Source organism: Cataglyphis hispanica, chromosome 1, assembly GCF_021464435.1.
Source record: "Cataglyphis hispanica isolate Lineage 1 chromosome 1, ULB_Chis1_1.0, whole genome shotgun sequence".
Taxonomy (NCBI): Eukaryota; Metazoa; Arthropoda; class Insecta; order Hymenoptera; family Formicidae; genus Cataglyphis; species Cataglyphis hispanica.
Genome location: NC_065954.1, coordinates 6,041,670 through 6,066,818, shown reverse-complemented (window position 1 = coordinate 6,066,818; position 25,149 = coordinate 6,041,670). Strand labels below are relative to the sequence as shown.

Below are 25,149 nucleotides of genomic sequence, written 5' to 3'. Positions count from 1 at the left end.
TGCGCGCAGTTGTGTGCGCATCAGAAAACAGTTTTTAATTAAATATACTTAATCAATTTTTTCATTTAATTTCAAACTTTGTTAGAGAAAAACTGAGAATCCCCCGTCGAGACTAGATATAATCGTCAATTGCGCTCGGAGGAAAGTTAGAGTACGCTGTCTGTTCCAAAGTTAACCCGATGTAAATTAAATTTATCAAGGAAGAAGCGTTTCCGTGTTGCAGACGAGTAGGATACGAGATCGATTTCTGCGAAAAGTGCACCTAACGTCCCGGGAGTTGCACAAATCTGGGAAAGGGTTCCGCCGCACATCTCGTAATTACTTACGCGTGGAGCTCCTCGTGTTCTTTCAAGCTCGATGTCTGTTTGCGGGATTCATCGTGGTTAAAAGCGGATAATGCGATGACTGATAACAACGTGAAGAGGATGACCCTAATAGCGTTTATTCATATACGACAGCGCAAGCGATTCATTCGTCGCGAGTGATGCGATCTTGAATATTATACATGATTTGCACGTATCGTGCAGCGATATCTTTTCCGCAGAGTGTATCGAGACCGATGAGATTAAATGGCCGACTATCGATCGGTTTTCAATAACTAAACTTCGCAAATCTTTATTAGGTTTCTCCTTGACCCGATAGAACGACGAGATCTCGAAAAGAGTGTGTGTGTGCCTTTTTTCCTGGAAAGACCGTTTAATCTTCTCTTGACGACGAAGCGGCTCAAAAATTCAGCCACTTGTCATCGATTGATCAAAAACATAAGCTCGGCTTAAAGTTTTAATTTCAGAATCGTTTATAGAGATTTTAAGAGATTTAATACAAACATTCTTTTCGTTTAAGCTAAGAACTATTCCTCCGATCGATCGGCTTTTTCTTGCTATATTGTTTTCCTTTAAGTGATTTAAAGCTTATCGCATGACTTCAATATAATTACGGTACGTATAAAAACTGCAACGTGAACATGACAATAATTCATTACGGTATAAAAGTGTAATCGCCTTCGGCTGTCTATTTATCGTATATATCGCAAGACATACATAACGTCGAATAGAACTTCAGCGGCGATGTAACTATAGATCTTTCTGATTATCACGTCGAGACGGAAAATACGAGAGTATAAAATGGACGTTGCTCCCACAAAAATCAGATAAGGGGTACCGCGACTGCTGCCCTACTTCCTCGCGCAGATGCGGATGCATCTTAAATTTATAACAATGAAACGAACAAGAAGCTGTCAGGTCCACATGCTACGACGGGATTTTATCTCTCCGTGCGTTTCCCGACGTTACTTTCTGTTCGTCGATCGTGCAAACGAGATGTCTATCCGATAAACGACATATAGTCACGAGCAAATGTTAGTGTGAGAACATATGCGGATCACTAAAAATTTTGTATGTAATATAATCATAGAAATTTAATTTGTTTTCTATATATTTATTTTCACGTACATTCTAATTTTGCAAAATTAAGAATGTTCTGCGACACGATTTATTATACAAGTAAACTTGCATAAAATATTACAATTTTCGATTCTAAATGACGAGTAATCTGTACCATTGAGCAAATCAATAGACGATTGTAACACGATATCATGTACAAGAATGCTGTTACAGACGGAAGCTCACTCTCGCTTGTCCTTTTGTACTTGTGTCACTTTGACACCACATCACAATTGTCTCTGGTTACAATTGTACGAGACTCTGCAGTCAAACGTGACATATCAAATGCAGGCAGATAGACGACCTAGATTTCGACTTCTCTCGTGGAAACGTAGTCCTTCAAATTATTTCTTGACCAAATGGAATATTTCTTGTGATATATTAAGCGTAATATTGCATTCACAATAATGAACTGAAAAAGTTTCAAAAGTTATTTCGAAACGTTAAATAATTGATCAATTCTATGTTCTCATTTTTAAAATAAGAAATATTAAACATTTTGAACATTTAAAACTAGTTCTTAATCCAAATACAAATTTCTTAAATTAACTATAAACCATCCTTAAGTGATTTAAACCACTCTAATTGTGAAAGATTAAGATCTCCATATCGAGATTTGAGGATATAAAGATGTAGCTCTCTAGAGAATGCTGAGGTCCACGATAATTGACTCTGTCTTCAGTTCCCCGATTCGTTTCCAAGGCATCTAATTTATTTCCCCTACGTGGTGCTGCGTATATTTTTCGCGCGTACCGTTTCTCCTCCACGAATCTCGTCGCCAGGGAAAGATATCTCTAGATACGGATTTCGTCTGTAAATCTGATCCGTTCGTACCGGATATCCTTTCGGACAGCAATTTTACGTTTTTCATACGGAACCGCGTTATAGAATGATATGCTATACTTTATTGCATTAAAGATTTTTTCAATGATGCTTCGTAATCCTTTCTCTCATATATGAAATAAATTATATAAATATCACGTGAGATGTTTTCATTGTTTGGCAATTAAAAAGAAATCAGAATTATTATGATAAAATTTAAGATACGTTTTACAATTTCGTTGAATGCAAAAAATAATAAAAATTATATTGTATATATTTATGAAAAAAATAATTACTTTTTTTACAACTTTTCATTTAACTCATAAACTCAAAAAAAAACTGCGATGAAAAGATATCCTATAATTTTATTATAGATTATTTCATATAAGCAACAATATGCTTATTTTATTTTTTTGCATATTTTATTGTAAAGCGAACAAAATACAATATCTAGATTCTAGATGCACTTATATTTATATTTCTCGAGACATTGAGCCTTATAAATTCTTTTTCATTTCCTGTAATATTTCTATAGCTCTTGACTGTAATACTCGTTTGCATATTTGTTGAGAAAGACAAAACCGCCGTTTTCTCTCTTCTATTGTTTATTATCATAAATAATACTGTGAAAGAATTTTTCAAAAACTTTATAAAATAATAATAATGGTTATATATAGTATTAATTCTAAAGTACTTAAAACTCAATCATGTAACGCGTATGCGAAGATTAACACGCGATCCCTTTTGTGAACGTTCACTGCACGTGCAATATTGCTTCTATAAACTTATATCGTCTTTTATTACACGGTTTACAAACTTCATAGTGTTTTATAAACTTAGTTGGTTTAAGTTTCCATTCTTCACTTTTCCGCTCTAGCTTTCGCGCCAGTTTCTTTGAAAATGACACGTTCGGAGTGAGAATCGATTTATATGATCGATTAAGTAATGCAATTATGAGTACTGAGTTTGAAACTCTTCCATTAGACATCAAGAAACTGCTAAAGAAATCAAGTTAAAACTTCACAAGTAACAAGCATGGAACACTCCTCTTCTCCTTCCCTGAGAATCCTTTCTCTTTCTCGGATACGAGTAAAAATCATGTTGTACGATGATAAAACAGACTGTTCAAGCGAACAGACAACTCGAAATCGAATATAGTGCCGATCACCTTTCCCGCATCTCTTTTCGTGTAAACGTTTTCGTTACACGGATATTATGTTCGGCACATTTCGCGCGCATATTATTCGATAGCTAGACAAAACGTTTCCCGTGACAGCCTGAGGGAAGACGGGTAATACCACTGGGACGATCTACATTTACGAGCAAGAAGAATACGACGCATAAGACATACGGTTTAGATGGTTTCCAGCCGCGATGTATGACGTCTTACAAAATGTAACCAGTAAATTACGGTTCTTACGACAAGCCGCGTCGTAAACATTCATATCTCGTTGTTTGACATCGGGTGCACGAGGACGGAGCACTAAGGCAACGGTATTTCGATAAAAAAAATGTGTTCCATTATCGTGAAATTTTGCATATAAGCTCCCTTCGTTTGCTATCCCGATTGGTTCTTTCCGTAAAGGGATGTAACGTCGCTCCGGGCAACGTCAAACGTTCTGCAATCAGCGACAGCGATGTTAAAGATTACGACACCTCTCTATATACGCTTACCTTCAGCTTTAAGTTCTTTGAGAATCTCCATTCCTTTCATAATAGTAGATATTCTCCTTCTATGAAAGTCATGTCTTTCATAACATCGATGCAGCGATGCCGAATACAAATGTCCGATCTAAGCGGCGATGACACGAAATTCTGACACCACGTGACATTATTATCGCCAAGTGCAAAGCAGAGCAGATACGGTGTTGTCGAGGAAACAGCTTGAACGAACGATATCGTATTGTTACATAAACGCGTCCGCGTGTGCATTGTTCGATACCGTCCTTAACGCCATTAGCTTAGATATCAGTACGTGAAAATCATCTTCCAATCAGCTGGCGATGCACTCGACGATGTCCAACTGGCTCCGAAAATCGTACATCTTACCGTTTGATCGAGCTAATGTCGGATATATAGGCGAGGCATGCTGACCACACGGCAATAAATATCGATAATCAATATTCCACCAGAGGCGATTTGGTTTGGGCTCGCGCAACGCCAGCAAGGTGCGTTGCAAGAGGAACGGAAAGAGCGCAGGAAAAAGAAAAATCGAATAGAACGGAACTGAACGAGAAGAGAGAAAGAGAGAGAGAGAGAGAGAGAGAGAGGTATCTTCAAAAGATGCTTTCAAAACCAGAAGCGGCACTCTCTCTGCTTCGTATTAAAAACCTTACGCCCGAAAGGACACTTTCAGCCGCACTGACCGACTGTGAATGGCGAATTTGTGACCTCCTTTGCAAAGGCAATTATGTTACTCCATCCTTTTCCCGGAGCCGGAGCCGCGATATTCTAACCCTTCTGGTTATCTTCTTCGTCCCTCTGCTTCTCCTTCTCTCTCTTTCTAACTGTTTCTCCATCTACCACTTTCTTCCGCGTCACACCAAAAGTCTTGAACGGTTGGCTTTCACATTTTCAAGCTCCTCGCACGGAAAATCGCTCTTACATTCAAATCAAAAGACCCGGGCCGCCGTTTTACTCTCATCGCGGTTAAAAGTTCGCTACGCGATGGTTTAATCCCAGCTGAGCGATGGTTTAATCCGACAGATTTTCTCCTTGCTATTTTACTATCATCATTGTTCGTTTGACACCATGAACGACAGCAATTCCTTTTGTCGCATCTTGCTCCATCTATTTCTCTTTTTTGTTTTTCTTATCAGCTCAATATCTTTATCCATAGATACAAAGTAATTGGACAAAATTGTAATTGATGTCGATCGGCTTAAGCCTGGATTTTTGTCGTAGCTTCCATGATATTATTGCAAAAGGAATTGTAAATGCGCCTCGTCATTCTTTAGTTAAAGCGACAACGCGATGCACAGCGTGTCATTCTTAATACAGATACTAATCTTCGTAGTAAAAGGCTGGCAAAAATATTCGAGTGATGGGGATATAAAAATAAGACAAAATAAATGTTTTCATATTTTGCTACGGCTGAAAGACAATTTCTAAAAAATATTGGCGCATGAGAGTGAACACATATGTAACGAAACTGCGCTTTAATCGGTGTATTTATAGATTCTCTATATATGATCTTGCTATAAACAGAAAAAAGTGCATTCGATCGATACAACTGCGATAAAATTTTATTCTCCATGTATGTATATGTCGGAAAATACAAAAAAAGAAATTTTTATCTATTTATCTCAAAACAATTATATAAATCATTATAATCCTAATGAAGAAAACATATTACACATAATTCTTTCTTTGCAAGCAAGTTTCGATATGAATGAGATAGATAAAAAGATAGCTTGTGGCTAATTAATTGTTTTCTAATTCTAATTAATTGCTTTCTAAATACAATATCACATTTTTTTGCCATTCAGCTTATTTTCTATCTCTCTTGTTCAACATCAATAATAATGTTATATTATTGCGTAACGCATTTACATATATGAAAACCGTAGTTATACTGTATTTACTCGATTAATTTGATAGTCTACATATCATTGATCTCATTAATAGAATCTATTTTCTCTTCAATAATTATTGTATATGTTTATGGATATGAACGTGACATATATATCGACACTCAAAAAATTTTAATTTCAGCTCGTCCGAGAGATTTCTGATCCCTAAAAAATCGTCTGTCACCCACGATATTACGTTTCGCGTTACAAACAGTATATACGCTTAAATTCCAACAAAACTACATTTTCCAATTCACATACCATACGAGTCTCGACTAGGGACGATGAAACGATGGGTAAAAGGGTTTCGTGCGCGAAACTTAATAAATTAATCCTGTAAACATAGACTCGCGTTTCGCTGGTTATTCCGTGCGTGCATCATGGACATATGTATGCGTCCATGACGGCAATGGTAGGATGCAATACGTGCTCGCGGCTTTGGTGCAGTGTAAGTTTCGCGGAAAATATCAGTGTGTTCAACGTTCTATCCCCTTCCCCCTCCCCACGTGATATATTTACTTAATAAACGTTCCCCGAATGGCAGGAAAATTTAAATTAAATTTATTCAGCGAAAACAGCACGTAGGCACGAGGGCGGCCGCAACATTGTTTGCGGGCGAACGAAATACGCAAAACCGGATGACAGTATGAGAGAGCAAGTGTGTGGGGAATGAAGCGACCAGAAAGGATAAATGGATACAGAGAAAGAGAAGAAGAGAATTAAAGTAGTGATCAAATGAAACTAGATAGAGAAGAGGAGAAAGATGAACGGGAGAAATAGTGTTAGGTATAGCGCGAAAGGAAAAGAACCGCAAAAGAACTAACAGTTAAAATGAAGTGAAAAGCCTTTTTCGAAGAGGTGATGGCACACTTGAATGATGGCGGCTCGTTGGATTGATCGTGGGAAGAAAAAATTTAAAAATATGCTCTCGCCATGCTTTTCGTAGGACGGAAATGTGTCAAATACGCGCGTGCTTTGTCCTCCGTTCGAGTCCACCGGAACCATCAGGGGAGGGAGCGATGATGTCGATGGCGCGCGATTGTGACAGAGTGTGGGTGCAATGGCAGAAAAAAAAAATATTCGTTCGCGTTCCATTTCGCCCGTGTACCGGCGTTTGGCACTTGGCCGCCCGGTTGTCGCGTTGTTTTCGTATTATCTGAAATTTTTCCGGTGTCAGTGGCTCGTAATTCGAGCATACAGCGATCGGTTAAACGGCTCACGACTGTCCGCCCGTACGTTCATAAATTCGCGTGCAGGTCTCTTTTATTACTTTCACGATACGCTTCGCAAACTGTACAATCGCGCTTGCACGATTAAGCGCTTAATCACTCGTATGTATTGGGAGAAAAAATTATTGTTTATTAATTTATTGCGTATTTTCATAAGCTATCGGTGTCTTGCTAAATAAAGTTAATAGTTCGAATGAAGAAACAAATTTTTCTAATTTGTACTGTTGTATGTATATGTACGTGGACTAATTGAGAGACAATACTCTTGTCTTTGAAACAATATCAACGATAAGGAAGATTTGCCATTGTAACATACATAACGTTTCATCTCTTTTATTAAACATAAAAGAAATAAATTAATAGTATATTTTAAGTTCACACATACATACACATATTTGTTGGCTTGGACTAAGTCAGCCTACTCAAAACGAATGTTGACATTAAGTTTTCCGCCAACTGCTACCTTCATACATTGCTTGTTTCTTGAAAATTAGCATGTTGATTAAAATTTGACTTGAAAGTTGCTTTGAAACGTGAAACTAGGCCATAAGTTTCTCAGGTGAAAAACGCATAGAAGCGAGAGCCGTCCGATGCCGGGGCGTGGACAAAGTGGTCATATTTCGCAAGTGTCCCATGTCTACTCTTTTGTCTTTTCCCTAGCGACAACCATTGAAAGCAGCTTGCTGTAAGCGGATATTCTATTTAGAAAAAAAAGTTGGAAGCATACTTAAAGTTGGTATCTTGCTATTGTATAAAAACTGCTTATTGATCCGCTCGTCCTTCTTTACTATATAAATCTTCTTCATTTTAATGTGAATAAAACTAATTTATTTTTATATTCATTTTTTTCGAATGAAAGAATATATAGTATGTGAACGTTTTTTTAAAGTACTTTATTTATCGAAAAAAAAATAGAATAGACAAAAAAATAGCTGAAAGACTAACGCGGTAGTATCGGTAATATCGAGTATCTATCGTGTGTCTATCAGCTATGTTGCATTAGTTCGGTCTAAATGCGATGTCGCATTTATGACGAAAGCTCTTCCGTCGCTTTTTCAAGAGAATTGTCGATGTCGGCGGAGGAACTCTTCATGGAAAATCACGTTGAAGTTTGAAAAATTCGATGGCACGCTCGAAACAGACTGAAGTTCACTCGGGGGAACGCTGGGTGGACGGTTCTGCAATAGCTCACGGAACGTATCTTCCTTCTTCTCGGCACGGCAAACAGATTGTCAGAGGAAACCGTCGGATCGTTCGTTAAAGCGGAAAATCACGCGCACGAGATTTACTCCAATTTCATTTTTTTTTTTTTTTTAAATTGTATTCACTGATTTATCGCGCGACAAACAGTGCTTGTATATTTCTGATTAAACATAAAAAATAAAATAGTTATGTTATTAAATTTTTTAATGATAAATGGTTTTTTCCCGTGTTTTAAGAGTAATCTGAAAAATAAAATAATGTTTCAAGCAGTTTAATTGACATGTGTCAAGTCTGCCGCTGTGAATCTTAATTATGCCGTAAATTCCGACATCAATTCAATTTTACATCAAAGAAATCCACAATATCTTTTTCTCTTAATTCGACTTTAATTACCACTTAACTCGAAAAATTCGCATCAAGTACGTGGTCTCAATTATTGTGGCATATTATTCAGATTCATTCTTAGTTTGTGCAGCTTTATGTATATGTATATTTGGCTTCATTTCAATTTCTTTATATCCGCTATTCTCTTTGTACGAATATAAAAATAAATTATAGAGAATTCATTCATTCCGAATACATTTTGTGCGCTCTGCCTTGAAATTCTATTTAAAATTTTTCGCTACAGCAATAATATTGCGATTCTTTCAATATGTCTGAGACATATTCAAACATAATATTATTATATAACATTTCGTTTATCGAAGAAGTTTAATCACAATCATGCTTAAAATAACTAAAATGTAAAATTATTATATAAAATTATACATCTTTATAATAGATAGATTTATTATAATAAATAAGACAGATAAGACAGATAAAAAAGATTTAATAGATAAATATAAAAATGTTATTGCATGGAAAATTTCTAGTTTGTTGGCTCATAATAATAGAGAATTTCATGATTATCACATTAACGTATCACATTAATGATGATTCATCAAATTCGTACAAGATATATTTTCTATACTTCTTGAAACGCACAAGAGAATCTCATATTGACTTATAAAATATAATATATAAATGACTACTTTGTAGAATTAATTTATCAATAGTAGCTAATAAATGTGACACCGTTGTTTATAAATAAAGTTTACGGATATCATGTTTATATATCTACACATTTAATTGCAGAAGACAACAATAAAAAGCAATTTATATCTTTTATCTGTAATTCTTGAAAAGCCGTGCAGTTTGTATACGATTGCGGATTACAATTTTCAGGAAGTATATTATAAGCCTGTAATGAAGATTATGTATCGAGGTTAAAGATAAACTGAGGAAATCCGACCTGACGATTCTATTTGAAAACTCCATGTTATGATTATAGTTGACACGCGAGATTATGGAGGCATCTCGTAAATTGCAATACAAATAACCTGTTCATGCTATTACATTCTTCGAGTAGTGATTGCGTAAATATAGTCTGCGATATTATCCATTGTTCTGACCATCAACATGTATATCGACGCTATAAAAGGCGGACAACAAGACAATCATTTTGCAGTGTTAAAATGTGGTTTGACAAGTTCGTGTTTTGTGCATTTATGGTCGTATGGACCAACGCCGAGCAGAATTATATTCAATTAGAAATTCCTCAGGGATTTTTAAAGGGCCTAAAGACCGATACCGTTTTGCAGAACAAACCGTATTACAGTTTTAAGGGAATACCATACGCGAAACCTAATGTTGGTCTTAATAAATTCCAGGTAAGTTGATTGTAAAATTTACCTGATTGTATAGTTATCTATTTTAATAAACTAAGCATTTTTATATTTAAAGTGCGATTAGAAATATTGGGTGAGGCTTGTATTCATGATTATTAGATATAATAGATAAATTGATATTTCGAACCTTTAAAAAATTTTTAAGATGCCGGAACCAGCTGAAGGCTGGGAAGGCACGTACGACGCGACTTATCATCGTTCGGCTTGTCCATTCTTCTGTATGATAAAACAAGACTTGATTGGCGAAGAAGATTGTCTTTATCTTAATGTTTACACACCGGTGTTAGACAAAGATGCTCGTAAAGCCGTTATGGTATGGTTCCACGGCGGTGCTTTCAACAATGGTCTCGGAGACGATCTCTTTTTTGGACCTGATTTTTTAATCGAACAAGATGTCATCCTTGTAACGCTTAATTATAGACTCGGTGCAATCGGTAAGTAATTGTTTCTCAAGAAATCGTTTATGCACAATGTGTTTAAATAATTTCTGCATTTAAAAAAAATTTTAAAACTCTTATGAATTGAATTACCGATTAATAGGATTTTTAAATACTGGTGACAAAAATGCACCTGGCAACGCCGGACTAAAGGATCAGGTAATGGCGCTTAAATGGGTCAAAGACAATATACATTATTTTGGCGGCTGTCCCAACCGAGTTACGATCTTCGGCGAAGACGCAGGCGCAAGTTCCGTCCAGTTTCACATGATGTCTCCTATGTCGGACGGTGAGATATATTAATCGTAATAAATTCTTCATTATTGTACATATAATAAAAAAATATAATGTAGAATTTATCGCGCTACAGGTTTATTCAACGGTGCCATTCAACAAAGCGGAAGCGCAGTGAATACATGGGCAATTTCTTACAATCCTAGAGAATTTGCCTTCAAATTGGGAGATAAGCTCGACATTGAGACGAATGATTCTGCTGAATTGGTTTCTAAACTCGCAGAATTTTCTCCAAAAGAGTTAATTGCAGCTAGCGATGAAATAATGAAGACCGAGGTATGTAATTTTTTTATAGCATTTATTAAACATTACGTTGCGCTCACTAAATACAGGCTAGATTTCTTGTTACGCATATCTATACGAGAGGTAGCATTACATTAATTTAAGTTTATGGTACAAATGTACGTAGTACATATATAATGAACGCGGACATTAATTACACTAATAAGTATTGAGCGCCGGGGTAATCATTCGATTATGTCATTGCAGAACACTATGAACGGCCGCTTCGCAGCGTTCCTTCCATCGGTTGAAGTTGATCTAGGAATAGAAATATTTCTGCCCGACAATCCTTGGACACTTTTGAAATCCGGAAAAATTGCCAACGTGCCCGTTATGGCTGGAATTACGGCTGACGAGTCCGCTTTCTTCGTGCAGAGTAATCACCAACGCGATATTATGCGACAGTTACACGCTAGGTGTCATGTAAACGATATCAAAACATCTGTTTTCCAGTGATGCTTGGCAATATCGATCAGATGAATGAGCATTTCGAGAACTTTCTGCCAGCCGACTTGAACGTAAGCGATGCCGGGCAGAAGAGCCAACTAGGTGAAAGCCTGAAGAGCTTTTACTTCGGGGATAAGTCGATTTCCACGGAAACGACGAAAGAGTTCACGATGGTAAGTACTTAATGTTAATATCGTTCCGCTATCGTTGAAATTTGTGCAAGCAACCCCCAAGTTTAATGACGTGCATATTAATGCTGTTTGTGCATTTTAGATGCTGGACGACATCATGTTTGACGCCGCGACCGCACTCAGCTTAGATATATTAAGCTCCCGAATTTCAGCTCCAATTTACGAGTACATATTTTCTTACGAAGCTCCATTCGGTATGATGAAAACTATGTTTCAAGTAGAGGATGGTGAGTTAGGACTTCCACGCCATAAAAAGATTATATTTTCTCTATATCATAATTTATTATGTTATTGCCTTCGCAATATTACAGTGTTTCTAAATCCAATTTAATTAATTTTGTTTATTCATAATTGTTGTCTCATTTAACATAGGCGTTGCTCATGGCGACGATATGACTTACGAATTCTATTCGGATGCTTTGAAAAATGTGCCACAACCCGGCTCGCCTGCGGAGAAAATGATGCGTATTTTTACTACGTTACTGGCAAATTTTGCAAAAGATGGGTGTGTGACTGGATAATAGTTTTTTTTTTTAAATTTAGTTTATTAAATTAATCTATAATCGCAGATATAGAATCAAAAAGCTAATTGTATTGATATTTTCAGGAATCCTACATCAAATATGAATGAGTATGTAACTGTGAACTGGGAACCCAGAGGTAAAGAAGATAATTATATGAATATCAATCAAGAGTTAAAAATGGAGAAAGGCTTGCTGCAAGATAGAATAAACTTTTGGATGAATTTATATAAAAATATTCTTGACTAAATATATATAAATATAAATATATTAATTTACGAGAATGCAGTTCAAATATAACTATATCAAATTTCATAATTAACAAATAAAGTATCATTATCGTAAGAAATAAAATGTATGTATAATATATTATATAAAGAGATTGCAAATACATCTAAATGAAATATTTTATCTGTGAAAGCATTTTAGTGAAAAGTTGTTCACCGTGAAAAAAGAGATACCAAAACTCAATATGTATATATAATCGAACGAATCTGGATTATAAAATATCAAATTAAAGCAATTTCAGCAATTAAGTTCTGCAATTAATACCGTCGATATCAAACCTCGTCGTCATGATATTTTTAATTCGATATTATTTTATTTTATATTACAAATTTACGTGTTCGTTGCAGGCAAGTGAAATTGTTGAAAGATAAACATCAAGCCTATATCTGAAATAGCAAAATTGTTGCGGGGAGGAATGTTGATGTGATTCAGGTAGATCCTTAGTAGTTGGTTACCGCGGTTGAGATTGGCAATTTGTTGTATGTCTCTCTCTCTCTCTTTCCCACTTCCATACCATGCGCTTCTACCTTTCCTCGAGATATATCTGGTGGCGTGGTTAGTCACGCACGCACGATCTCACACGCGTTACCGTGCGCGCGCATAGCGACCCGCTAACTGACGTATCGGATGAAAGGAAAATTTATGCCTTGTCAGAGCGTTACGAACCAAATGGTAACAAATAGAGCCGCACAGCCGCCGCGCCCATCGCCGACAAGAAACTCTTCTGTCGTTATCGTGCATGCGCGCACGCGGCCAGGGTGAACAATTCGCGAATAATCGCGCGAGATGGAAATTATTGCGGCTAACGCGCCGCGTCGTAGCAGCTGTTACTCGTGTTATCCCGGTATCGCCTATATCCTTTTTCATGCAGAATTGCGAAAAAGTTTTCGTATAACGAGATGAAATCGGATGGACGCACGATGCAAGTTCTTTAACGAAATTACACGTTTTCTTTTGATAAATAATCGAGAACTTTTATTCACGCAACATATATGAGCGAATCGGCAAGATGACGCGGCGCGACATATTGAAAAGATGAATGAATCTCGTGAAATACGCATTTGATGTATGTATCTCACTAAAATTGTATAACCTTGAGACGACTACTGTTTCATCGCGTTTTATGATGTAATCAAGAGCGGAGGTAGACACGGGATGGCGTAGCAGCGCGCGCTCTGAATCATACCGTGAACTTTAACGCCGCTGTTGTTTTCAAGAGAGAGAATTCTGCGTGACTTTGCGCGGAATACGAAAAACACACGGACGCCCACGGTATATTGATCGGCAGTACGGGTGCAGTTTTGACTGTGCGGGACCTGTGCGCGCGAATGCAATCGATCATCTCGCCACGGGCGAAGAAAGTCCGCACCGGTGCCGACGCGCCTGAATAAGCGATATTGTTAAACGGAGTTTTCATTCTTCACCGTCAATGGGATTGCGCGCAATGATGTTGCTGTCTCTGCAGGATTGACCGATCGGAAATACCGGGAAATTGATGAGTCTTACGGGTCTCTATAAAGCTCTCTCAACTTTCATCTCAACAACTTAATATCTCGTCTACACGACAGGGTGAAGAAACGTTATTTGCTCGCGCGTCTCGCTTTTGCAAAAGGAAATTTCGCTCGCGTTTCCTCTTGACACGTTTTGATGTTTCGCGGAAACGACGCGACGCGGTGCAAACGGAAAAATCGCATGAATAATATACGACGAGGCGATATAAATATATCGCTGCAATTGCTCGTCAATATCTTAATCTGCTCCATTTAGCGGTCATACAAGTTCCCGCGAAACCATTATCGTACGTACTCGAACATATTCGCGATATGATGGCGACACTGTTCTGGCGTTACTATTCTCGGAGCTGTTATGCCCGTCTTAACAAGCGGACAAACTCGGTTTGACGATGCCATAATTCGCACAGAAATGCGAAGTGCATTGAGCTTGGCGACGACACTTGACGAGATAAGCATGCTTATTTACAATGGTTTGCAATTTGGAAAGGGGAAATTGTGAACTATTACTAGCCGCTTTAACAAAGGTAAACTTCAAAACCGGGTGATTTGATGAAAATTATTTCATGAGAATTATTAGCGTTTACGTCGTCGTTACGATAATATGCATATTTTTTATTACCTTGTACGATAGTAATTTTTTTTTTTTTTCACCACGGTGTGTCACGCAACTGCTTGCTATTCAATTGCACGTGTAAGTTTTATCGCGCGCGACTTAACTGGATTTAATCGGCTACAACATATCCTCCTCGTTTGATCGGGCGACGTTGGGATTATATATTAGTTACCACACTCTCAGATATTTACCCTTTTCGACGCTCAAGGCGGATGCAATTCTACGTGCGATGTAAAGTCCCAGACAAACATTTACGCTTCTAGCCTGCACGATTTCTCCTACGTAATGCATTTGATCGCATTTGGATTAGTCCCTTTAACCACACTGTTGAAATCCTTGAATCGTGTCGACCCAATTTAAGCGTCTTCTCTTGGCCTTATCTAATATCATAAGGTAATGTATAATTTAATGCAATGGGTGACTGAATTGGGTGACGATCTGACTCAAGCAGAAATACAATATTTTATTTAATAATAGATTATTTTTATGTTTTTGTTGATTTTGCAAATAAAAAGAAAACATGATACACGCACAATTATTTGATAATATACAATGATTTTCTAGTCCCAATTGCATTCTATCTATAAATAAAAATATAGAATAATGTACGCTGAAATATTACAGAAGCAGCTGGCGAACAAAAGAGAATCCGCAACAAATCTACAGAACGAAAGGAAATTAAAATGGTACAGTAGACTTCGCCGCGCCATTCTTTCATATGGGTAAAAATTTTGGTCAAATCTCTGAATATGTTCAATGAATGCGAGAAACGGCCAAGTAAAATTAGTTCATTCGAGTGAAATGTCATCTGTCTCGTTTTTTGAAAGAATTTGCAACCCTTTTATATATTCTTTTTTTCGCAAATTATCCTCAATAAAATTTAATGTCTTAAATTGTTACAGAAATCCAAATCGCTATTCTTGTGTAATATCTTATTTTAATTAATATTGTAATCGTGCATAACGTACATTTTATCCTGAAAAAGAAACTATGTTGAAATTAATGCTTAAAGAGTAATAGAATTCTCTTAATGAATCATTATGGGAAACTGTGTGACTTAATACACAGTAAATGAATTAGACGTTGTCGTTTAACGATAGTTCCTGACAAATATGAGGGACAGTATGAAACAACGCAAATGTTTGTACTGTATTACGGTGCTGCTACCGCACCCATTTCCGGCAATGTGTGTGCATGTGACACACGCGCATATACGCGGTTTAATGCTTGCGTTCTATGGATCGCGATAAAGTAGGAAAAATGAAATGCTATTGATCCATTAACGACTTGGTCGATAAATAATAATAGCTTAACGATTTCCTATAATTATGAGTGGTAGCTTGTATTTGAACGTGTGAGAGTTTGTGCCACAGTGTATTTCCATCTCCATGATACTCACTTTTTCGATCAACGAGCAGCTTTCGCTTTTATAAGCGCGTGTCCATATATTTAAATTATTTTCGCAGTAAAAGCTGATTAAGTATTCGGTGGAAGTTAATGGCCATTTTGCAATGTTGAATAATTTCTCTGGGCGTTGTAATAACTTATGAAATTTCTACATAAACCTGTCTAATATCATAACGTTGAGTGGAGATACGAGAGAGAATGCATATGATATTCTACATAATAAACGTTTTGTGCTCTATACATTGATATGTGCAGCATGCTTTCACATATACATCCTGATTATTTATTATTTATATACGTAGTTCCGAGAACGTTAGTTTAACATCACAATTAAATCCATATTCTCTCATTTATGCGATATATAACATTTATATGACATAGAGAGTTCGATGATAGTGTACACCAATCTGATCAAAGATAGATTTAATTACGATTAACAGCATCCGTGTATATTAAACGTAAAGCTGTTTTTTCCTCTCGCGAGTCTTTGCAGCGCGCATATAATTTGCAAAACACCGAGCAAATAATTGTATAATGTATTTACATTATCGTTATTCAACGCCGACGCGGTGGCGGCGTAGCAATCGAGCCGCGTTGGTCGGATGTCATTGTTTGCCCATCCCCTAAGGCTAACCACCGTCACCCACAATATTACAGAATTACTACATGCCCCGTTCGTTCGTCGTCGCCTCTCGCTCGAACCAATATCGTGTACATTACGTACGTACATCGGCGGACTCCGCCGCCTCCAATATTAGTTCCGATGCCAGTGCGGAAATTGCATTGATAATGCTAATTAAATTGGTTTGTTTGTTAATTGGACCTGTAAAGGTCCCGAGATCCTTGTGTGTCCTGATAGATTACCCCGATATCGATCCATCGGGACATGTTCGGCCGCGTTAAATCAAGCGTGATCCTTGACACCAATCGATACAATATGTTGTCGCCTGCTCTATGTTTCGTGTCACATATAGTTTTGATAATAATTTTCGATTTACCGTCATATCGCGCGTTTATATCGCGTCGGATATTGGATAGTATCGAGTTAATTACCAGATTACATATCCCGTCGTGCGCCAAGGTAACTTTATCTGTCCCACTTTAGATATGGCGGGTTTAAGTATAAACAAGTTATTAATTGAGATTCAAGGATCAATATAATCAGTCATAGAAAATATGTTATTGCACATTTTCTATCATAAATATGCAATAATACAATGTATAGCGTGAATATGTATAATAAACGGATTATACAAAGATAATCTCTTAATAATTATTAAATTAATGTAACATATAAAGAATAGAGAAATTCAATAATTGAAGATTATTGAAACGAAAGACCTTATTTCGAGAAACTATCAAATGCTAATTTTTGACTGATGGAGGATTTTGACTAACTCCATTAATGACAAAATACTATTCATTTAAAATAATATTTATACTCAAAGTGTGTCGTCCTTGTTTTCTACAGTTTGAATCTTTCGCTTTAGATTAGGACGAGTCCTCGTCCTAGTCGCGAATGATCGACGCGATGTACCCGTTGTAACTAGTTCAGCCAGAAATATCTTTCAAGCGGATTAAAAGTTGAAACGTACTATGTTCGTGCACCTCTGTATACAAATCAATATCTCCTTTGCAAAATTTATACGCGTAAGCTTATGAATATGTATAATTCAATTCTTTGTATAAATGCATGAAATTTATTTAGACGACAAGAGATTTTGTTTGATATTTATGAAGTATAAATTTATGTATCGTATGAGTAAGTACTTTTCGAAGAAGCAATATAATTTGATTGTAAATAGAAACAAAGATAAATTTCATTCGTGGATGCATTCAAATGACTAATTAAAAATTTTGTTTTAACATGTAGCCGATCGTGTGATAAGACGTAGTTAATTACATTAAATTTGAAGATTTTTCTCATCAAACAATTCATATAATATTTACCAAGATATAGAGATGATTTAATTTAAATAGATATAAAGATATTAATGTATTAAGTAATATCAATCTGCATCAAGCCTTTTCGGAAATAACTTTTATGTACAACGTTATATATTTATTAACTACATTAAATGTTAGCTAAGAATGCATAGATTCAAGTGATACGGTTCGGTGAAACAAGAATGATTAATTGCTAAAGTTTATCACATGAAAATAGCCATAAGATATGAGGGTTAGCTACGTGAAATCCGTTGGGGCCTATAAAGCATTATGTCCGAAAATAGGTCGTTGTTTTGGTGCAACAGCTTGGTCAATGTGCAAATCAATTATAACGCGTTTAAACAGAATCGCGTAGCGCGAAACAATGTGCCAGTTGGAACGTGACGTGTGCAGTTGCGTTGATATATACCGAGTTAATACCACCCTGAAATATATTATGTCATAAATAATTTATACAGTGCAATGATTACAAGTTCAATTTGTAGAGCGATTTGCGCACTTGATGAAACCATATACAGTGTCGCATACGAATATAAAACGAATATTGAAATTAATCTCACGATTGGTTACAAATCCATAAGTCAACAGCAATTTATTCAATTCGTTTTATTGTTTCATAACAATCTCCATGTCAATCAAAAATTTCGTGCACAGCACTATTTGTAATTATAACTTTTCAAGGAATGCGCGAATGTTTCTTCGGTTTATATCCTCCTCAATTTTTATATGTTCGTATTCGTTCCCATGAGAATAACATAATTAATTTCCATGGAAAAACTTTGAAGGAAATATCGAAAAATTCTCGTATACAATGCAAAATGCATCCCATCAGCTTTATCGATGCAAGCGCTATTTTGCCGTCATGTTGAAAATGAATACGATTTCAACTACACTTGATAATTTTATTTTATATTACGCGAGAGATAGATCTGAAAAATACTTGGATTAATAATCCGCTAATCGGATTGTGATAACGATATCAATGACTGTATGCTGCAATGCATTCATCAATTATCACTACAAAGTCGATCCTGATTTGCAAAATTATCCGTTAGAAATTTGGGGCTTGTTACATTTATGTGTTTAGCATTTTCATAATACTTACTTTATCCAGTACAATAATATACAATAACACCAATTACGCGTAACATTGGCATGGAAAAGAAAAATAAATTTTTTTTTTTATTTGATGCACGTCTCACCACTCCAACCTTTATATTTCGATATTCCGTAAGCATCCCTTGCATCTCGCTATAAAAATCTTGCTGTTCGAGCGCGGGGATTATTATCAGCATTTATTACCGCTCACCTTGGCGATAGAGATTACAGAATCATCCACGCGGTAAAACGGCCCAATTTGCCACTCGAGTGAACCTTGCAGCTATACCAAGCGCGTTATATGAGAATGAAAAAAATAGAGACGGAAAAGCAAAGAAGAGAAAGAGAAGAGAAATAGAGAGAGATCGCTCGGCTGATTATCTGGATTCAACCAATCTTCATCATGCAGCTGTTTTTCTCATCCTGCGAGACGCCGCTACCAGGCACCGTTTCCTTTCCGCGAACGGTGAAAGAAGTCCCTGGCGACTCGCACAGCGAGCATGCTATTTTTCCCTGAGAATTAACCAACCTTGGCAATCGGCGTTCATAAACAGCGTTCATGGATTCGCTAGCGCCGGCGGTAATATGTGTGGGGTCCTATTCTCCGACCACAAGAAAAGTCTGTCCGTGCCCCAAGACAAAAGTATCCACTTCCGAGCTATTTTATCTTAACTGCCGCAGGTTTTCTCCGCTCAACCCGTCGAGCTCTCTCTGTCCTTCTTTCGCGCCTGCTTCTCTATCTTTAGTATATATATATATATATATGTACGTATCTCTCTTTCTCTCTCACTCGGAGCCGGGCATAGAATGGAGAGAGGATAAGAAGGTAGTTAGTATGAGGAGACATTAGTGGCGGCAACTGGAGCGACCGAGCTTCTCTTGCGCTTTGCGACCGCCTGTCTCCCTTGCTACCCTCCTTCGAGTTCCTCCCGCGGTCCGTTCTCCTCTCATCCCCGCCGGCACTGCCACCATCCACTTTGCCTCGCTACCCTATCCTCCCCTCCCTCCCCCTCCTCCACTGCGGCGTCCCTAGATTTCATCCCCGCGCCTCAACGGGAATCAATAGTGAAACGCCAGAGAAGACTACCTGCCAAGGTAGTGTCGGACAGGCACCGAGTTTTGTTTCGTCCTTGATTACGTCCTGTCGACCTATTGCGAGACTTTCCCCTACGCAGGAAAAATGCATTGCGTCTTGCAAAGGAATGCGTATAGAGTTGTGGCAAAATCAGCTAGATGGAAGTCATACTATTATTATTTTACTTGACTAAAATGTAGTTTGCATATTTTAATTCTCTATCAAAATGTCAATGAATTATATTCACGTTCCATTAAACTCACAATTGCTTTTTTAAGTCGTACACATATAATAATAGAAATTTATAATTTGAGAAACAATATGATAAACTATATAAATTTTGCAAAATTAAAAGAATTAAGTTTTTAATGAGATTTGGCATTATAAATTATTATATGTATATATATATATAATTGCAAAGAAAAATGAAAAATTCTAAATAATATCCGAAAAAGATTAATAAAAAATAATCATTATACAATATGATTAAATGGTGTATGTATGTTTAGATGTGAATCACAATAAATCGTTTTCATATACGTTTACAAATATGTGCATATATAACATTGGTATAGCATTCTCTTATAATTCCGATATTTATGTGCGCTTCGCGAATAATAATTGGACATGCAGTGATCTCGTTATTGCGACTTTGCAACGTTTTCATTAAAACCTATCGACAGGAAGAAAAATGTTCTTACGGTAGGATATACTGAGCGCGCGGTGAGAACGATATTATCCAGGAATTGTGTCACGTCTCTGCACCGTGCTAGAATGTGACAAAATGTTCGTCGTATGCATGTGGGGAAATACAATATATTTCGACGGTCCTCTCATTGCCGATGTAGTACAGCTAGAAAAGTGTGTATCGCTCGTGAATAAAGCCGCGACATACAATGACATCTTATCGAACGATCTATAACGAAACAAATAAAATGCCGAACGGCGGATCTTGCAGATTGTTCCACTTGCATGTTGCTATCCGATGTTCCTCACTACCGAATGTATAACTAATACCATTATTATCGGCTGAAAATATCTTTAATGTATTTTTTAGCTCGAGCGACGGTTTAGTTTTTTGCGGCGTGCCTTAATCTGACGCTATCATTGATGGAAGAGATTCATTTTAGTAATTGCGAAATTCACCTTTAACATACAAAATTTATAAAATTTCTTTCTTGATGTCTTAAAATACCGAAGTAATGTTGAAATTTGCATGTATATCTCTACAGTATCGTTAGCAAGTACGAGAAAAATTAAATTATGATAAATGACATTAGCCCAACACAATCTTCACCCAGTAGCTATTTTTAATATCACTATCTATCTACGATATTACATATGGCATGCAATGCTAGCGTGCAATGCTAGCAGAAAAGCGCGTACTGCTTCAATCCAGTTCACTTTCAGTGGTTTGCATTCTAGCAACAAGCTTTTAGTTAACTAGTTCTTAATAATTTAAAGCAACCAACATTTTTCCTCAGCAGATAGTAATTTTATTTTACGTAAGTAAAGCTGAATATGTTTCCCAAAAAGCACTTTTTGATGTAATCGCAGTTTCTTTTGCTTCCCATCTATGCATAGTTTCCAAGAATAGAAACTCCTGCATTCGTCAGATATGTTATTGCGATACGGACATGCGTTAACCATCTGTTAACACGCTACGGCGACTTACTATCGCAGGTATAAGGTCAGCCGTCTAAAACTCTTTAAAAAAAGCATATTTTTAGCATTCGCATAAGTATGCTTTACGTGAGAAGTTGCGACGTTTGCGTCATTCTAAAATAAACTATTTTTAATTATGAGAGTGTAAAAGTATAAATAGATTGAGCAAATTATGAGTTTCACGCAAGGAAGCGTGTACGCGCGCGATGACGCATATACATTATACATATATACATATAATACATGTATGCAAAAGATTTTTAACATAAATCATAAACCTATTTACAGTTTTATAATAGATTTTAGAATTTTACATATACATATATTAAATAATAATTGATACAAAAAAACTGCATATATATTGCACAAATAAAAATATGAATTGTACTAAAATTAATTGTCGAGATTGCCTGATCCAATATAATCCGATGCGATCCATTTACATGGAATTCTCCGTAATTGAACCGAGTGACCGCAGGTATGCGAACTTGCGATTGATCTTCAACAGATCTGCCGTTTCCGCGTATAAACTGGCTCGCGGGTGAATGCGCGTAATTAATCAACGAGAAAATGAGCCTGCATAATGATATCAAGGTCATAAGTAATACGGTACTGGGGAGATTATTTTGAAATTCATATCGCGATGAAAGAAATAAATGTAAAAAAGTAAAAAAATTTCCGTCATTCATAATGAGATTATGAGTTTGCGCGTAACGAGTTTGGTTAAACTTTTATAATGTCGATAGAATCCACGTCGGATTTAAATATCGATTATGTATAAAACGAGATGATGTAAGAGACGTTGAGATCTCTTTTCCTTCCAAAATAAAAAGAAAACTGCTGCGCATATATCTTATTTATTTAGCTACCTAAATGCTAAATATGCATTAATATGCTATATTAAAAATTATTAACAGTATTATCAATGTAATATATTATTGTGTTTTCAGCTTCAATAACAAACAAATTATGGCATCAACAAAGTTAGTACGTTATGCGAGACGTCATCACTCTCCGCGTAATTAACCGCATGTGTTACGGAACCCAAGGAGATATTGGGACGTGATCATATCTGGCAATATAAACCGCGCATTCAATACGAGGTTTGGCTGCGTTATTATTGCACTTGTTAGAAATGGCGTACTTGAGCGACAGTTAATCAAAATTGAATTTAAAGGTCTCCAGATAATATATTATACATATGTGGAACAAGTTAAATAGTCGTTACATTGTGTTACATTTATAGACTGAAATTTGTGTTTAGAACAGTACAATATAAATATTCATGTGCTTGCATTACATTATATTAAAAAATATAAATATTTAAAAAGTAGAAATATGAATTATTGAAAAAGTAAGTCTACAATATTTTGAAGCTATTAATTTTTTTTGGTGTTTTTATATGAAATGGTGCATCAATATACAATTTTTTAGCACCATCTTAATATATATATATATATATATTAAAAATTAAATTGGTCTATAATAAAATTTTAATGTTTTGGAAGATTTCAATAAGACTATTTCTTTTTTAAATCAAGAGAGTCATCTCGAGAAAAAAGGATTAAAATTATCATATCCAATAACTCTCACATAATCTCTCGATATTTTCGAATATTAATAACTAAAAAAAAAAAAAAACATTTTCTATAATTTCGAAAAGGTTCAAGTTGATATTATCGTGCTCTATATTTTACGCAAGTAAAAATTGAAAAGCTCTTTAAGACTAACGTGTACGATGGTATCTAGTTTCTCGGGTATTATCGGTAATTATACCTTTCACGAACAGTAATACACCTGATAGGAGGCATACTCGTGCGTGGTAGAACGTATAACACCGGATTACGTAGGTGAAAAGTGGTGGTGAGGCGAGGGACGCGTCTCTGACACGCGATTCAGCTTCTTCGAAAGCCAAGCGAGCGTGGAAACGTTTGACATGAAAGCTCTTACGTTAACTTCGTGCCTGTTTTCTTTCCTATATGTTTTTTGCCTGCATTTTCCTTCGCGTGATTTTTACAATTCATCCTTTCTTTTTATATAAATCGGTGAACTATAATTAGTAATTAACAAATTCACGAATTATAATACATCGCTTTGTCTATATTGTGTCTATACGTAAATATATTTAGCATAGTAAATAAATATAATAGTTATTCTTAAATTATGTATTTTTACAAAAATTGTTATATAAAATATGTTATAAATATTGTTGTATATAACATATTTAATTAATATACCACTTAAAGTTATACATGTCAGAGTTATTTCACGAACCATAATGATGCATTAATATGTCCCGTGATGGTATATTTAATGAACTCTCTCGCAAACTGCTAAACTTCGATTTTGAAATTAAATTTCAAGTACTATATAAATTTTAACTTTGCTTTAGTTGACTCATCAATTTCAAATTTATACTTTTAAATTTTAATAAAGCTATACAATATTGTATACGCGTTATCCATAACAATAATTTTGATTATAATGCGAGCAAACGATATAGAAAGTTGCTCGATTATATCAATCGATGGATCTTCAGAAAAATAATCATATAGAAGTACTTTCCTATATGATATATATAGAGAAAGGAATTTTAATGGTCAAAACGTAAAACGAGTAAAACGTCGGGGAAGAAGATGTCCACCGCTAACGAGACGTCGTTAAACGGATGCAATTATTGGTGAAAGCGAGCAAAATCTCTAGTGAAAAGATATTTCGTGATTTATTTATTACGTCATTAAAGACCATTCTTATAAAAGATTTTACAACTTTTGCTTGAATCTTATCATTAATAACATTTTTTATCACAATTCTTATGTCAATAAAAAAATAATAATGCTGAAAATCTAGCCTAATAGATATATACACAATAGTAAATTATATATTATAAATAAACAATAACAAATTATAAAAAAAAACTTTTTTACAAAAATTATATAATTTATTTGTACAAGTAAATTATTCTTCCAAGTTAAAAAAATTAAATGAGAAAATTATTCTCCAGTTAAAAGAAATTAAATGTGAAACAACTTTGATCATTAAAAAAGAATGATAACAGCGATTTGATAAAGATGTAGTTAAGATGAAGTAATTCGTTTGCTTTTTTGCAAACAACCACTGGATAGATTATTAAAGACCATCCAAGATAGATGAAGTATAAAAGTTAGCATATATGTGTGTGTGTGTGTATGAATGCTGACGCAACGAATGTATACAGTGTTTCTTGAGTAACACACGAGGTTCCGTGCTATTCCTACGTCTCTTCTATCTACATCTCACTTGGTTACTCACGGGTTCACTTACTCCCCAGAGATACAAGTGTGACATTTTTATCTGCACGCCAACCCTCCAGCAATTTCAGACCGTTTCTCCGCG

General features: G+C 35.8%; 2 protein-coding genes and 1 long non-coding RNA gene across 3 annotated transcripts in view; 2 read left to right on the top strand and 1 right to left on the bottom strand.

The window, feature by feature from the left end:
• LOC126849324 (teneurin-a) overlaps nt 1–25,149 on the top strand; it is a 420,000-nt gene that overhangs the window by 43,109 nt on the left and 351,742 nt on the right. The gene's annotated exons all lie outside the window — the stretch shown is intronic.
• Nucleotides 1–25,149, bottom strand: part of LOC126851544 (uncharacterized) — a 223,163-nt gene that overhangs the window by 42,990 nt on the left and 155,024 nt on the right. The window lies entirely within an intron of this gene.
• Nucleotides 9,756–12,576, top strand: LOC126850397 (esterase FE4-like). Its single transcript, XM_050593341.1, has 9 exons — nt 9,756–9,977; nt 10,141–10,429; nt 10,536–10,721; nt 10,803–11,002; nt 11,216–11,384; nt 11,462–11,628; nt 11,729–11,873; nt 12,019–12,151; nt 12,254–12,576. Exons 1-9 carry the CDS (start codon nt 9,783–9,785, stop codon nt 12,414–12,416), a joined length of 1,647 nt encoding a protein of 548 aa, XP_050449298.1. The 5' UTR covers nt 9,756–9,782; the 3' UTR covers nt 12,417–12,576.